Source organism: Colobus angolensis, unplaced genomic scaffold (genome assembly GCF_000951035.1).
Source record: "Colobus angolensis palliatus isolate OR3802 unplaced genomic scaffold, Cang.pa_1.0 Scaffold74, whole genome shotgun sequence".
Lineage (NCBI taxonomy): Eukaryota > Metazoa > Chordata > Mammalia > Primates > Cercopithecidae > Colobus > Colobus angolensis.
The window spans coordinates 279,351-297,666 of record NW_012121154.1 but is presented as its reverse complement, the minus strand read 5'-3'; the positions used below and the strand labels follow the sequence as shown (position 1 = coordinate 297,666).

The 18,316-nt window shown below is 37.1% G+C and overlaps 1 protein-coding gene across 3 annotated transcripts in view; it reads left to right on the top strand.

Annotated features, from left to right (window-relative positions):
• GRM3 (glutamate receptor, metabotropic 3) overlaps positions 1-18,316 on the top strand; it is a 228,507-nt gene that overhangs the window by 133,308 nt on the left and 76,883 nt on the right. For 2 of the 3 annotated variants that reach the window (XM_011927677.1, XM_011927676.1), the window contains one exon: positions 17,116-17,971. The exons of the other annotated variant lie outside the window; for it this stretch is intronic. In XM_011927677.1, the coding sequence (XP_011783067.1) occupies positions 17,116-17,971 (856 nt within the window). The remainder of the gene's footprint in view (positions 1-17,115; positions 17,972-18,316) is intronic. 3 annotated transcript variants of the gene reach the window in all.

The window sequence follows — 18,316 nt, the reverse complement described above, 5'->3', positions numbered from 1 at the left end:
TACTATTAGGGTTGAAGTCATTGCAAAGGAAGTATTTAAAATATGGAGCAGAAAGTTTACATAATGGGCTCTTTTATATCAGGATCACTTTGAAGCAGAAGTCCAGTAGATTGTTATTTTACTTGATTATATTAGTATTTTTGCAAATTTCATGAATTAAGCATCTTATTTACCTATATATTATAACTAGGGTTCTCATATAAAATCATTTTTATCAGAAAATAAGCATTTTTTAAGCATGTATATATTAAGCACAGCAAGGACATTATTTTACAGAACATTATCATGTAGTCTTGACATGGAGTAGAGAGAACATAAAATAAAATTTTAAAATAGTAGACATCTTACAAGCTTCTGAGGGATGTAGAAGCAAATTGAAATATCAAGACCATACATAAAACAGGTCCAAGTGTAGAATCTGAGTATCAATTGACGACATAAGTAGAGGGAGATCAGAAAGAGAACAGAATGAGCAGAACGGAATGGGATTGAACAGGAGAAAGACCTAGATATACATAAACAGAAAACCTGCCTTTGAAGCCTTCCTGGAAAATTGCTTTCTCATAGTCTACAGGATGATATCTGCACAGTCTTTCATATTGAGGGAACATAGTGTTTCATCCACCTAGAATGCAATGTTCTTCAGGTGTCTGTATGCCTTGCAAATCCCACTTTCCTTCAGTCCTCCCCCCAAATCCTATCCTTGTGAGAACCCTTTCCCAAGTACTCACCTCATATACATGCACCTCCATTACTAAGTACATATAACTGTTCATTTGCATATTTATTCTTCCATGAACTATAAACCACTTGAGTTTAAGAACGACGTCTTTTTTTCTTCGTATTACTGATAGTTAGAATAATGTCTCAACCAGGTAGACAGTAAGTCCTTGTTGAATGAATTGAAAGAATTGATTACCTATGTACAATTGATAAGAACTGAAGGATGTTAACCTGCTATACTTCCAGAAGGCTGAAAATCTTTACGGGAATATTGAATGAAGGGTCACAACCATCACTCACCTATTCTAGATCAGTCTGGATGCTCATAAATGAGAAATAAGCACTTTCCTGCAATGGAAGATTGATTTAGATATAAAAGACAGACGATGTTGCAAGGCGAGCATACGGGACCAAATTGCCCCCATCGTCCTCACCCCCATTCTTTACACATGTGCCACAGATGCCTTGATCTGAGAGAAGTTCTAGGGGTTCCATTACAATTGTTCTTAGACCAACTATTCCAGAGAAGACTATCCAAGGCTCAACACAACTAGACAGTCAGTGCCATTTCGAATGTTAGAGCCTGTCTAGCTGTCTGCAGTCTCTCCACAGGAAGAATATGCAGGGAAACATTTTATGCCAGATGCTGTGCTTGTAGCTAATGCAAAGGCAAAGAGAACATCATCCTATCCTCAAGAAAAGCAGAGTGACAGTATTAGAAATCCATTCACTACTGTATCACCGGTGTCTCTATCACTAGAATAGTAAAAATGATAGTTGCATTTAGGGAGTTTCATACAATGATTATAACATGGATATGTTACAATTGTACATTTTTAGTGTGCCTTTCTTGAAAAATTGCAACACAGTGATTAAAACTGTGCAGACTGATAGGATTCACTTAACCCCTCATTGTCTCTTTACTCATGTCTAACACTGAGTTTTTTTTATGATTTCAACTTTTATTTTCGATTCAAGGGCCACATATGTAGGTTTATTACTTAGGAATATTATGTGTTGCTGAGGTTTGGGGTACAAATGATCCTGGCACCCAAATAATGAACATAGTATCCAGTGGGTAGCTTTTCAGCCCTTGAACCCCTCCCTAACTTCTCCCCCTATTAGTTCTCAGTGTCTACTGTTGCCATCTTTATGTACATGTGTACCCAGTAACATGGGGATATTCGTAGTACCTCTCTCATTGGGTTATTGCGGGAATTAAATAAGAAAATACATGAAAAATGAGAAAATGGTGCCTTGTATAGTTAGCAGTCAACATTTTAGTAGATATTGTTATCTATTACCTTTTATTATTTATTTATTTATTTATTTATTTATTTATTTTACTTTCAACATCTCCAGCCCAAAAGGAACAGTTTAAAGAGGAATTAAGACTCAGAGGTCAAGTTCCGAGTTCAAGTTTCTATCACTTTAAAAGTAACAGAATCAACATGAGAATCCAGATAGCTTGCCTCCTACACCAACCACCACCTCACATAGTCTAAGCTGCAGAAAAACCTGACTCAAAAGTTATCTCAGACAGAATCTTTTCATTTATTTCTTTCCCAGATGTTTCATTCTAAAGCAATCTCACAATGCTGATTGTTTTGAAACCTCCCTCCATTCCTCCTACTTCACCTCCTCCAAGAAAGGGCAGTGCTATTCAAGGACTTTATCACAGGGAGGGAGGCACCAGCAATAACAATTAAAAATGCTTTTGTTAGCATTGCTTCATTGTAGACATGTCTCATCTGAAGTAATTATCTGATATGCTATTTTTTTCCTTCGCATTGGGGTTAATTTGTTTCTTAATTAATTCCCCTTCTTTCATGTGTTTATTTGGAAACTACTCTAGTGAAAGATAAGAACTTACCATCAGGACCACTGTTCACAAGGCAATAGATGGTCCATGCTCTGAATCAGGCTTACACTGCAGGTCAGGTGTCTATGATGGAGGTCATGCAATGAAAAGCAAAGAATACAGACATTCAGACATTCCTAAGATAGCAGCGATGTTTTATGCTATGATTATAGATTAATAGGTAAACTAATTGAAATAGGACTCCTGACACTTCTGATTAAACCTATGATATTTTGCCTTAATGACGCAAAGTTCTCTTTCCAAATTACCGTTAAATATATGCCTTTTTTGTGGATTGATACGTACAATTTCAGTATTTCAATATGGAAAGAGCAACTGTTAGCAGTTTATAATAATGAAGGTCCATGGATCTCATGTAGTATAAGTACTTCTACTGATCTATGGAAAATGCAGTTGAAAATTCACAGATTACCTTTCTAATTAGCGGACTTTGAGAATTTAAGAATAGTGTTCTAGAAACACCTGCAGTTAAACTCCAAACAAACGATACTCCAGGAGGTTTATCAGTGGGACTTTGAACACTAAAACTGTAGTGTGACTATTTTTGACAACACCACCTGGTATATTGTGGAAATCTCTTTGTTACTAGTAACCAAGTTTTGATTCTTGCCAACACTTTGGCTTCACATTCCAATAAAGTGAACTGCAATACAGTGGAGAATTCAATAGAAGCAACACCTTCAAAAATTATATTTTAAACATAGACCACATTTCCTTGCCAAGTGGTCAGAATGGCAAAGCATCTTGACAGATTTGCCATCACTTAATAGGGTTGAATTGTCACGGTGTTTACTCAAGGGACTAGCAGTTTTTTCCCAGGCACGGGGCCTCCAATTTGGGTAGATACCATAAGGTTCACAAATGAGGCCTCATAGAATGCAAACCAGGCAATTAAGCTTTTCTAATATGGAGAACAGATGTGGTTGAACAAATGAACTGAAATTTGTTCTAGATTTCTCATTAAAAAGTAAATTCCATCTAAATAAAAATATACATGTGCATTAAGTCTACATTACCTACATTTACAAAGTAGTTTTAAGAAAGATTATTTATACAAGATTTAAAGGAATGTAGCATCACACAATATACCCACATAACAAATATGAACATGTATCTCCTTGCCCTAAAATTAAATTAAATTAAAAAGTAAAGGAAAGTAACAATAAATGCAGGTTGGTACCATCCAGAAAATTTCAACTGTTACCAGTGGCTATTTAACCGACTCTCAGCTCTTATTTCTACATTAAATAATTTTTTTTGTATTATCTTTTCTAAGACACTTCTAGGAATTTAAAAGTTCTTCATCTTTCCTAGAGACCTTTCTCCAACAACCATTATTATTTATGACCTGCTTTTTTCCAGGAAGGATTCAAGGTGACCTGTAATGACACAAAGAGGAGAACGAATAAAAACATGAGTACTTGGGTAATTACTACCAATGAAATAAAATGGTTTTAAGTAGGCTCCACTTGTTTTAAAGCTCCAATCTTTATATTTATATTATCAACTTACTCAGTATTATTGAGATGACATCGTTCCTAGTTTTCAAGAACCCATAGCCTAAGTCAGAATGACTAGTTTGTTCATCTGATTGCCCTTCTCTGACTCATTCCTTTCAAGTTGGATATCATCCACTGTGTCTTTTTAAAACATAACTTTGGTCATGTCGTTTCCTTAATAAAAAATTTAAAAGCTTTTTATCTCTTAAAGAACAAAGTTCAAAATACTTATAATGCATATAAAATTTTTAGTGGTTTAACTACCATCTCTCTATCCTTCTTTACCTTCTACTAATCCCTGTGAGGCGCTGGGTACCCTGAACATAGGGAACCACCTGATACTATTAAAGCAAATATGTACTTTCTCATCTCTGTCTTTGTGTTCTCTCTTCTATGTAAAAACCTCCTTTCCTCTTCCTCTGCCTGGAAAAATTCCACTTATTCTTCAACATCAAGCCTATATGTTACCTCTACATGGAGGTCTGTGATGACTCATCTGAGTGTAATTAGTTGCTCTTCACCTGTGTTTTTGTGTAAGTTTGTATACATACATATCTTAAAATTTTATCCTTGGCTATGTTTCTTTGTCTCCCATCAAATTACGCCTTCCTGGAGGACTGTAGGGGTACATTGCTCATCCAGAAAAAGAAAACTAGATTTTAGAATAGTGCCTTGTATAATCGACATCAAAGTTTGCTGAATGAGTGATGATGAATTAGCTATTATCACGCTCTCTATTACTTATTGAGCATTTACTATGTGCCCATCGGTGACTTAAGTGCTTCATATGTTTTCATGTAATCTTTACATAACTTCCTAAACCACAGATTACTATCCTTTCCTTTTGACAGATAAAGAAATTGCAGCGTAAGGAGTTAAAATAGCTAGCTGAAGGTCACACAGCTACTGAAAGGAGGAGCTGAGATTCCAATGCTGGCCTGTCTGATTCAAACCCTGTGCACTGTTTGCTTTTTTTGCTTCAATACCATTTATTTCTTTACTGACAGCTCTATTGAAGTAAAGAGTAATTAATAAGAAAACAATGGATAACACAATTCTGTTTGCTACAATATGGTGAATATAACTTTGCCCTAAATTATTGCCCCAAGACCTCAAAAGTAAATGATAATCATTTAAGGAAATATTAGGCTATAGCCCTCAGCTATTCCCAAGCATACCCAACAGCTTTTGTCCTTTGGTTAACAACTGACAAAGATTGGCATGCTTTTTGTTATTGATAAGGCCATATTTCTTGTATTATTCTTATACAAGTGACTTCAGGGACCACAGAAAAATATAGATTAGTTCAACTTGTGGCTCTGTTAAAACTTCAAGAGACATTGTCAAAAATCAATACCTGAGGCACTAAAGAATGTGTTTCTAACAAGTCTTTTGATGTCAAGTCACCCTGGAAGTCAGGTTTTTGCAGGTGTTGCTGGCAAACACAAACACACTTGACACCCAATATGACATAGACTTTTTGATCCTGTTGTTAGGAACTGGAACACGAACCACTTCACTTCTGTGATTTCTCCTGAAAACTAATGCATGGGGGAAAAGGGCAGCAAAGAGCAGATGCAGACTAATTCAGTGGGCAAAATACCTTCTCGCTTGTCTTCTAAGTATCTGCTAAATCTGGATGGAAAGAAAGTTACTCCCGAGATGGTTCCTTGTTAGCGAGGGAACAAGCTAGGTATTTGAATATGGAATGGCATTGTGATGGTGAGAAATGACATGTCTTATAATACCAGTCTCCTGAAATGATAGGATTCGAGGAATCCTTTGTGGTCTGCATATCATTTCAGCCTAAATGATGAGTCATGAAAATGCCAAAATGAATAACCTTACTATTTAAGAAGTCCTTCAGTTTCAAATGAAGAAAATAAAAGTGGGTGACAATCTTGGTTACAAACCACAAGAGTTGAGTGCAATGATTTCCAGAGAGACTTGGGATGGAAAGCAGAGTGACTTTGAGCCATTTTTGAAGGTTTCCGCTATGATTAGGGAGTCCTCTGTTTGGAATGTCCACGTGAAATCATTGGTACTGAGCCATGCTGTTGAATGGTGATAACCAATATGGATCTTTGACTCAAGTGTTTTGGGGGCCATGGCACATAGGAGTTGTTGACTTCTTCAGATTATACTGCGTACACTGGTATTTGCTATTCTTCATTATACGATTTCTTAAATCAACATTAATTCCTGGTCTTGGGACGGGCATCAATTGTTTTCATGCATAATATTCCCAGATGTGCTACAGGTAATGTGGTCAAAACAAAACAAAACAAAAAAGGTTACTAATCCTTTTAGCAATAACAATATGATTGGCCTCCTTTATGGGCAGATAACTCAGATGATGTGAACAGCTTGAATTTCTCAGGTAGTTTTGTCAACTATATACCACCCCCAGTTCCAGTTTAAAATACAAGCCAATCTGGGATTTTGTACAGCTAATAATGCAACTTGAACAAGCTGAATAGGAGGGACACTGAGGTCTCTAAACATCACAACTTCTAGAACTTGTTTTTATGTAATAACTTGTGCTGTGAGGTAACAGATGGTTCAAAGTGCAGCAACTCAGTGATTCTCTTCCAGGCACATATATAAGCATTTAATTAAAATAACTAAACAAAACATTCAGTACTGCGTGTGTGACAAAGCAATTAAAGGTGTAGACTTATTCTTAGAAAACAGCCCCAAAGAGATAGGTGAACAGCAGAGAATAAACATGAAGGTTATTATCAAGTCTCCTGATTACAGGACAGTAGCAATGGTTTATTTTTTAAATGTATATAGTTCAGCTCTGTAAATAGCATTCTTCTTGGAAGTGGGCATTTGATGCCTCTTTGCCATCTGGAATTTTTGTAGCTAAGTATAGATTCTCATAAAAACTATTTATTATTGTTCCTTTTAATGTATTAGCACAAACTCAGAAGCCAATAACTGTAAAACTTCTGAAAATAATTCTCATGGCACAAAAACCACTTTAGTGGGAAACCTATTTCTACCAGATTCTACATGTCTACAGTCCTTTTGTCTTCTGTTGAAAAAAAATATTTGGCATTGTGTCAGCAAGGAAGGCACAAAGCTCTGTTTGAAATTGATACATCATGAAATTGATACACCTGAGTAGAAATAGTAAACGAGGAACTGATGTGGGGACTCACAAGTGACTGATATTTTCCAGTTCACATTCTCTTTTTTCAGAACACAAAAAGAATAGAGTAAACTGCCTGAGATCTTTCTCATAGCTTATATTCTTTTGCTCCCATGATCACAGCATATTTCATGATAAGGAATTCACAACATGTGATAAATCAACACACAGAAATAGAAGAACACTATGTCAACGTAATAAAAAGCTGTATATTAAAAATTCACAGCTAATGTCACACTCAGTGGTAAAAGACTGAAAGTTTATATTCAACATAATATGGGAAGTTCCAACCCCTAGTACCTTAGAATGTGACTTGATTAAAAAATGGTGTCATTGCTTATGTACTTAGGTTAAGATGAGGTCATACTGAAGTAGAGTAGGTTCCTAATTCAATATGACTGGTATTCTTACACAAAAGCAAAATTTGGATACACACACACACACACACACAAACATACACACACACACTCATCATTGAAATAAAGCATGGCACCTGGGATCCTAAAAAGAAGGCTCCATGGCTTGTTAGAAAAGATCAGGAGAAAATAAAACTTCCAAATAAATTAATATTGAACTAAAAATTCCCATCAGTGAATGAGTATGGCTTGGATGCCTACAGTAGCATCATTCCACAACTGGCTATTGATTGTGGAAAAAAAATAAAGTTTTAAACATTCGCAAAGCAAGAAAAAGTGAACAAGTGGTGTTAGTTGATTCCTGAGGGTCTAAATCAATTCCTTGTCTTATGTGTCATCTCATTTTAATTAAAAAAGAATACGATTAGTTAAGGATCCACACTGCACAATAAAATTGTTTCTCAGTCATATTTTAGAGTAGCTTCATATTGCCTGCTGGTGGTCAGCTTTCCACCGTGCACACACACACATAAACCCATCATTATAATTAGAAAACGTTACATGGTAGAGCAGCAAAATATCAATTCACTCATCAATCCATTTAACAAATATTATGGAGCACCTCTATACTCTGTGAGGCATTGAGAATTCAGAGATTAACAAGAGTTCTCACTTCAGTGGAGAACTTAGTGAATAGTCTAGAAATCACCATATATTTTCATTAGTACCATGAGAGAAACACATGAGGGAATGAAAGAGGTTCAGAGAATGGGCACACAAGTCATTCTGAAGTCAGGCATTAAGAACGGTTCCTTAGAGAAGAAGCCCTTGAATGGATTAGCTGAGCAGACAAGTATTAAAGGTCATTCTAGACAGAAGGAACATCATAGTATGTTAGAGATTCTCCATAAAGTTGAGTTTATTTGGAAGAAAAAAAAATTGGGAAAATGGTGGCAGATATCTAATAACATTTAACAATGGTTTGTTGGACAACTACTGCAAGTAAGGCCCATTCTAAATTACACCAGCTTATAACTACAACAATGGGAAAAAGACAAAAATACTAATTTTATAACATTGCACCTGCTGGCAAACATAATTGTATCTGGCCAAGTCCAGCATTTCTTCTTGAGCAAAATTAGTCACATCTGTGACTTGATAGTCTGCAATGAAAACATTGCAACACCTAAGTCCTGGATAAATTCAAACCACCAAGAAAATGGGTACCTCATAGTATTTGAACATTGAAAATCAAATGACAGTACATGCTACACATGGAAAGAGCTTCTGCTAAACATCACTTACTTGCATGCAGCCTCTCAGGCCCAATGGGTTCTGCTATAAGGTCATTGTGTTTCTCACATAAATCATAAAGCCAAATCTGACACTGATATTTATAGCTTGAAGCTTTCATTCCCCACAGGGAAATTTCCCAGTAGATTCTTAGACTATCATTGTTATCTCTGTTGATGGCCAGTCAGAAAACAAATGTTTATGGAGTCACCACAAAGCATAGACTGACAAATGAAAAGCATACTTTTGATAGCAAGGGATGATTGGTCATGGTCCTCAAATAAAGGAGTTTATGGCTTCAGAACAAAAAACAGACAAACGTTATAACCTGAAATATATCATTGCATCATTATAGTGAGAGGAATCCATTACGAGCTTATATTGCAGAATGGACTGAAGAAATAGGACAAAAGTGAGTATAGTGAGTGGTCCCAGAATACCTACCACTCACGGGTTCCTTAATAAGATCTCTATGCACCCTTTACCTTCGTTTCTCAAGCTATAAAATGGGATAACGGTAGTATCTATATCATAAGAATGCCATGAGGATTAAATAAGAAAATACATCTGCAACAATTAGAACAGTAGCTGGCACAAAAATATTAGGACTATTGAAAATACTAGGGATCTTTAAAAGGCTTCCCCAAAAAAGCCTTGCCCAAAAAAAGTAGTCTGAAAACAGTAACTCAGAGAATAGGAAAACTGAAATAGCTCTTCTTTGTTCACTTTTGAGGAATTCTGAATTGGAATCTAAACAGGATAAACCACTTAATAATAATTCTTTGACTCTAGCCACCCTTAGATTTCTGGCACTTGCTGAACTGCAATATTGAATTTTGCATTTATAATTTCATTTTTTCTAGTTTTTTCTTCTTTCTTCACCTGTGTAATTTTAACTTAAACTCAGCAATTTACATCTCTTCCTATATAATATCACCTTGTTTCCAGAGAGGGAGCCTAGTCCTCTGAGAAAATCAAGAGACGAAGCTCTAATCTTAGCCTTTCTGCCTATTGGTTGTCTAAATTTCTTTTTAATTTAAACAGATTTATTTATTCACTTAATAATCAAGAAATCCATTCCATATTGTCCTTATGAAAAATAGCTACATTGCCCAACCCTAAACATAAAACTTGAAAAAAGTAATGTGTTTTACATTTTTGCAAATCTCTCTAATCTGTAAATACTGATGCTCTGGCATCAGTATTTTTTAAGCTGTTTTGGTGATTTCAGCATGCATCCAAGTTTAAGCACCAGTGATATAAGTCTGCTGTCTTTCACATTCCTATGGTGTATTAAATGAAAGAGGTATGACATCTGACTTGAAAGAATACATTTGGATTCTCACATTGATTTCTACATTCAATTTCTTTGGATATTTTGCTTTATTTGAAGGACATGAAGAAAAACTTTTACAGATATGTAACTGGAAAATGGAGAAGTATTTAAATAGTCTTTTCAGAGAACTGTGAATAGTCTTCTTTGATACTACACCAAATTTCAACGTGTTGGTTCCTTACCGGTTAATTGCTGTGGAATCTAGAAACATATCATTGTGCTTATCATACTCTGTTACATTAAAATCTATTGGTTTATCTTGCACATTGAGTGAAACTTTAACCCATGCATAATCTTCTATCATGTATCAATCATTTAGAAAATGTTGATTCATTGTTTTGAATATTAACATATCATTATCTACTATCAAAAAAACACTTTTTAAATATTTCCATTGATCCTTTCAGAAATGTTTTTAAGTATGAGGAAGCAGCCAAGCTCACAGTGGCAGATGCAAGTTTTAATTTTCACTTATAAGATGAAATTTTGTTATTGGCAACAAACAAAGGAAAATTGTCAGTTGTTTTCCCTAAAGGGAGAGTCTTACTTTGTTCATTTTTGAGGAAATATCTGCCAAATACCTAAGTTTAAACAACCATAATTTTTCTGGCCGTCACACTTCCAAGTAAAAAATACTGTTCCACAAAAAAAAAAAAAAAAAGAGAGAGAGAGAGAGAAAAAAAGTCTATGCTGGTTTAGCTCACAACGCAAACAATTGCATAAGTGCTTTTCCCCAAGACAAGAATTGTACTTCAATGTGCAGCAGAGTACTTTACACATACTTCTTATGTCATCACCCAGAATATGTAAATGATACATACTCAAGGTTCAAAGTTTAATAAAATTAATATCTCTTACTGCTTCACTGAGGGAATTTTTCAACAAAACTGATTTTTTTATTGTGTGTGGCAGTGAAAAATACAATGTTCCTGTAAAAATTGGTGTTGCAGCCTTGCTTCATGCTAAGGCACCAGCGCTTTTATCCACCATTGATTTTGTGCTATCGGTACAAATGTTAACACAGTCAAACAGAAATCTAGTGCTTCCATGTTATTATGAACATTTTTATTTTCATATTATTATGAAAATAAATTATGGACTCCCTGAAAGGACTTTCTTGAAGTCTGTAGAACACACTTTGAGAACTATTGATCTAAGTCATTGGTTCTCAAACTTGACTGCCTATTAGAGTCACCTGAGAAGATGTTTTAAATATTGAAGCTCAGGCCACATCTTTGACTAATGAAATCAAAATCTCTGGATATAGGGCCCTGGCATCAATATTTTTTAAGCTGTTTTGGTGATTTCAGCATGCATCCAAGTTTAAGCACCAGTGATATAAGTCTGCTGTCCTTCGCGTTCCTATGGTGTATTACATGAAAGAGGTATGACAGCTCTGAGATCCCAGGAAGCAACAGCAGGTTCAGTTCAGAATACTGTAAGTATAGGGCAGCATCTATGCAGAATCCCAAAGGATAATTTTCATGCCTGGATTCCCAGTCTTTGGCCCATTTGTCATCACTGTTGCTAAATACAGTAGCATGTGTTATAGAAGAATGCATAAAGCACTGGCCAAGGATTCAAGCCGAGTACTCTACAGCTAACTCTAATATTTATTAGCTTTGTGGTTTGGCCAAAATACTTAGCTTCTTTGCTTCCTTACCCTAAAAATGGTGATGATAATAACAACATCTGTTCTCAGTGGGTGGTTAGGAGGATTAAATGAGCAAATATATGGAAACTCTTAGAACAGTTCTTGGCACACTGGAAGCACTAAATGTTAGCCATTAATACTATCCACTGAAATGTAACTTTCAGTGATACATCAAAAGTGCCTATCAGACAATAAACACTTCTCGAATAAACGAATGTAGAAACATCACAATTAGAGCAAAGGAATTATGTCATGAAGCCTGGCTTTATCACTTACTGTGTTCGCTTGATAAGTTATGTAAACTTTCTGAGTTTCAGCCTTATCCATACTTCACCCTGTGAGCTTCTGTTTCCTCACATATAAAACAGAAGGTTTAGATCATCTTCACGGTTTCTTTCATCTCTACAACGTAATGATCTTATTGCTTGTTTATACTTTTTTCAATGGCATTCATACAAATTTAATTGTATTTGGCCACTATGAATATAGAAATATAAGACTTTATATAAGACTTATATAAAGACTTGGAAGAAATATAAGACTTTCTTCCAAGCTGCTGTCTTTGAGTATGTTTAACTGTATTATCCAACTCCTATCACTTTCTCTTTTCCACAAAAGTCCAAGTAATGTCACCAATAACTTATTGAAGTCATGGTCCTCCAGGCTGCAACTCTTCCTTATATAGTGTTGAAAAGATGGCCCCCTCGTAAAATTCACTCTTATTAAACCCATGCTGATTCCTAGTACTTTCCTCATTCAGTTCTAAGTGTTTCCATGCTCTCTGTTAGCAAACTTTGTTCTAGAAGATTACCAAAGCACATCATGCTTATTTATTTATATCTCTTCATGATTTATATATCCCAAATTTGTCCTTCCTCCTCCCCTTTCACCCTCTGGGAGTCCTCCCATTATGTGTTTTTCAAGGATTATTGATAGTGATTTCAAAACATAATCTGCAATTTCTTCCAGAATTCATTACTGTGGACAAACTCCATCCATCTGATTATGGGTTTGTTTTTTGTTTTGTTTTTTTTTGTATTCTCTCCTACTTTTGAGTGTGGTAACCTTTTCATATTATCTGTGCTACCATTTCCATGTTAGAAACCATTCCCAATGGAGAGAATGAGAAAGCAAGAGGGATAGAGCAGCATCTTTCTTTTATTCATATAGAACCAACTTTCCCATCTGATGATTCTATATCTTCCTGCCACATCTTCTCCTGAAACATAATTTCAAATCAAAACAATAGCAATGACAAAAATCACGTTGATGCATTTTCACATTCTGTGCTTTAGTGTATCTTATTTTTACAGGCTGATGTCAATCTTTTAAGTTGTATATGGGGACGGCCCCAACCTACATACAGACAGCACCCTTTCTGTGTTGCTAGTTCTAACACCAAAATCCCCACAAATGTAGCCTAGTACCCAGGGGATTCTTTAGAGTTTTCATCTTCTCTTTCTTGTTGAGACTATTCTGTATTGTATGAATTATTTTTTAAGTCCTCCTGTATTCCATTTTAGAGTCTTAATTTATGTGAAGCATATCTCTTTTAAAGTATTTTTTTCCAAAGCATATATAACTACATCCTGTTTTTCCTTCCTCCACTCTATCTAATAATAACATAATTGGGTAACTTTCTTCCAAAATTTTACATTACTTCTCCATTCTAAAACATTTTTTCTTTTATCATTCAAAATGATGTCCAATGTAGGAGTTCCTTTATTTCTTTATGCTTTCTCAGAGAAACCATATGGCCAGTAAAGTAAGTCAAGCATATACCAGAACCAAGCTTTAGACAAATGAGACAGGAACCCAGTTAACAACTACCTGGATATTCCCCAACCCTAGTTTTAAATTTGTGTTAAAAAAAAAGTTCCTGCTAACAGCAACTAGGTAGTCTATGGTGTATACCATAATATTGCTTCTGTTCCTCTTATTCTTTCTACCTGGATGCCTTTCTGTGTTTGAAGGTTCAGGTTTATAGTCACACAGTAGAAGGTAGAGAGGAAGCTGTCAGGGAATAGCCATAGTACTTGAAGTCAAAACACCTGGTTTTACACCTTGATTTCACCCACACATTCTAACCATATGACTATGAACAAGTTTCTTCACCTAGCAGAACTGTTTCTGCATATCTAAAATAGAGATAATATCCACCATAGAAAGTTATTGTGACTATCAAAAGAACAAAATATGTTTGTGTGTGTGTGTGTGTGTGTGTGTGTACATACCCAGTACATTGGTACCTGGCTTTACAACAGAATAAACACATTTTTTAAATGAATAAACCAAAGTAACATTCTTCTGTACAGATAAGGCTGGGGTAGATGAGAAAGAGAAAGGAGAGAGACTTATAACTTACTGCCTCTCATGGTATTTACTTTTAAGCATTTTAACCCTTATAATCTAAATAAACTAATTTTAAAAGGAGCAGCTCACTGTGATAAAATTACTTCAACACTTCACTCCATCATTCATTTGTATTACATGTGTTTCTAATGTAACTCTGAATATCAGAAGTTTGACTATATTATCACCCCATACTATTCAATATAGGTGAAACAATTGAGATAATACTTATTGTGTTCCAATCTCATGTTTCAACTCACTAAATGTGCCTCCTTTTTCTTTTTTTTTTTTTTTTTTTTTGAGACAGAGTCTCACTCTGTCGCCCAGGCTGGAGTGCAGTGGCCGGATCTCAGCTCACTGCAAGCTCCGCCTCCCAGGTTTACGCCATTCTCCTGCCTCAGCCTCCCCAGTAGCTGGGACTACAGGCACCTGCCACCTCGCTTTTTAGTAGAGACGGGGTTTCACCGTGTTAGCCAGGATGGTCTCGATCTCCTGACCTCGTGATCCGCCCGTCTCGGCCTCCCAAAGAGCTGGGATTACAGGCTTGAGCCACCGCGCCTGGCCTGTGCCTCCTTTTTCTAGAGTCGACTGTGGTATCCTCATTAAACACACACACACAGAGGATCATAAAATTATTCTTAAAATGCTGGCAATAGTTGTTTTATTCTAGCCCACAGCCTTCCCCAAAGCTACAGCTCATTGTGTCCCTTTCCAATGCAGAGAATCTTTTCCACATTGCTGTTATTCTATGGCTAGTTTGTTCTCTTGCAAAGCCTGCCTTGATTGTAAATTATTCTCATACATCCTGGAGAGTTAGACATGAAGCCTATCATTGAAAAACAAGAACTTTTTTTTTTATTTTTTAGCAGCTTCTCATTACTCCTACCCCTATGGGAGAGGAAATTTCAGCAGTTTAGGATCGTATCACTGTGATTCTTCGCTGCCAGAAAATAATGTCCAGATATTTTTTAGGTCCTTTCATTCTCTGTCTCCCTGAGGGGTTCAGGTCCTGATTAATATAACTTGAAGATGAGAAAATTATTGTATCAAGAAGAGATGGCCTCTCCAGTGCTAGCCAGAAACCTCTTAACAAAGTCAAGCTATGCACAGACAGGGCTCCTATTACCAAGCCCTCCGTAGTGGTACATAAATCCAGTGGAAGCCAGGCACTCATTCTAGAAGTAATGACAGTACCTATTTGGTGACACCTGCCACTTCAATCAGGTTGAGTGAAGCAATATCCCTATGCCTAAATAAGTCAGTATAGGCCATTTTGTCCAGAGTCTCCTAGTCCTGAGAAGAGAAGAAATAAATAATATATTAGCCTTTACCCCTTCATCCATCCATTCACCTCCATTCCCCCGGATTTAAGAATACTAAATGCAAGAAAGACATGGAGTTTTAATTTTGCATTATATTATGTGTTAAGCCCTGGATTTCTAGCTGTTTTGTTTGTGGTTGAGAGGTAGCAGGATTGGAAAAGATACAGAAATATTTTTGATAGCTCTGGGCTATATCTAGTGTTGATTTTAATAGCAGGCCAGATATTCAAGAACATGCTGTGTAGCTGTGTATGAACTTGGCTGTTGGTTTCTCTTGCCAGATGAAATTATGATTAATCAGGGCTCAGATGTCAGTTGTTTTATGTTGCTTGTGCTCTTTGCTAACAGCTGCCTATTTCAAGCTGTGCTTCCTACATGTCAAATATAAATGTGAAACCACAATCTCCAAAAGGAAAAATTTCAAAGTACTAATATTCATGCCAATGTAGATAAAGCATACTGTAATATTCAATGTCGTTTCTGATTAAAATCCACTTAGTATGTTACATAATTTAACTTAAGTCAGTATAGAGAAAGAACTCTTCTACATGAGGTAGCCAGGAGAAATTCTTTTTAAAACCTTATTATTCACTATGCATATAATCTGTTTAGATATTTGTAAATATATATCTCTGCAAATACTCTATGCATAAAATGCTCCTCAATAAACAAATGTCGCTTTCCTTTTTATTCTACAATAAATAAAAAAATAAATATATTGATAGGTCAATTATAAAAAATGTAAACATTTGATTCAGATTTAGGTTTAAATACTTGGAAGTAGGTGATCTGTTCTTGACAAGGTCCTCAATACCTTTTTATTTGATTTGTTTACTCAAAAATGACATAAGAATAGAATTCTATATGATTTCTTTTCACATAGTCCAAGCAGAAAAATATTTTAAAAAGAAAAAAAAAGAAAATATTGGTCAAGATTTTCAGGAGTTTAGAAAAGTGTATGCCTAAAATGTTGGGTGGTGGACTAAATATAATTGATTTTTTTTTTTCTTAACCTAGATGATAAATGTCTAATCTGGACTGCCCATGTGGCATGCAGTTTCCAAATTAAACTCTTTCAGAGACTGCCGTTTTTAGCAAAAGAGGGGGAAGTGAGAATTAGACAACACCCTTGCTCTTTCTATACAAGTGCAGTCAAAAACCGAGTTTGGCCAATTCACTGTAGTTCATTGCTTGAACTATAGCAGGACCCCAGAAACTTAAAGCAACCTGAGAGCCCCTGAACAGGCTTATCCTAGTCTGAGTCTAACACAGAGTATAGAAGAGAGTGTGGTGCCCTTCTCATTTCTCTCCTCTGTCCTTTCCTGAAGCACACACTACCCGTATGAGACCTGCTTCCCAGTGTCCGAAATACAGAATCCAAGGAAGCATCTGGTATTCATCTTGAGAACTATCAGAAAAATGTAGCCATCTAGAGTAGAGGGGGAAAGGGAGTGAGTAAAAGGTGGGGATGCTATTATTCATTTTCATGTAGTCACTTACCTCTGGGTTTCTAACAAAGGTCCTTCTTCTCCCTCCCCCAGGTGGCAAACCTGCTGCGGCTCTTCCAGATCCCTCAGATCAGCTATGCATCCACCAGCGCCAAACTCAGTGACAAGTCGCGCTATGATTATTTTGCCAGGACCGTGCCCCCCGACTTCTACCAGGCCAAAGCCATGGCCGAAATCCTGCGCTTCTTCAACTGGACCTACGTTTCCACAGTGGCCTCTGAGGGTGACTACGGGGAGACAGGGATCGAGGCCTTCGAGCAGGAAGCCCGCCTGCGCAACATCTGCATCGCTACAGCGGAGAAGGTGGGCCGCTCCAACATCCGCAAGTCCTACGACAGCGTGATCCGAGAACTGCTGCAGAAGCCCAACGCCCGCGTCGTGGTCCTCTTCATGCGCAGCGACGACTCGCGGGAGCTCATTGCCGCCGCCAGCCGCGCCAACGCCTCCTTCACCTGGGTGGCCAGCGACGGCTGGGGCGCGCAGGAGAGCATCATCAAGGGCAGCGAGCATGTGGCCTACGGCGCCATCACCCTGGAGCTGGCCTCGCAGCCTGTCCGCCAGTTCGACCGCTACTTCCAGAGCCTCAACCCCTACAACAACCACCGCAATCCTTGGTTCCGGGACTTCTGGGAGCAAAAGTTTCAGTGCAGCCTCCAGAACAAGCGCAACCACAGGCGCGTCTGCGACAAGCACCTGGCCATCGACAGCAGCAACTACGAGCAAGAGTCCAAGATCATGTTTGTGGTGAACGCGGTGTATGCCATGGCCCACGCTTTGCACAAAATGCAGCGCACCCTCTGTCCCAACACTACCAAGCTTTGTGATGCTATGAAGATCCTGGATGGGAAGAAGTTATACAAGGATTACTTGCTGAAAATCAACTTCACGGGTAAGCCAACAGCCTTTAAACAGCTTCTCAGGTGCAAACAGGTGAAATCAAATAGGAATCAAATGCCTCTGTGCTCAACTCAGAAATAATTGTTTCAGAGCCATAAAAAGGGTTCAAACTGTTAACCAAATATTCCAGGATGAGATAGGATGGTTCTCTAATATTCTTACTCATTTCTGAATGAACGTCTCGGCTGGTAAACGACATGGCAATGAAAGGGGCCTCAGGTGAGTCTGACAGCCCACTGTGGTAGCTCCCTATATTAGGACCAGGCTAGATTTGAGTTCTTTGTTGTTGTTGGCTACAGGAGTATGGCATGTGTGATATGGGCATTTAATCTTCTTT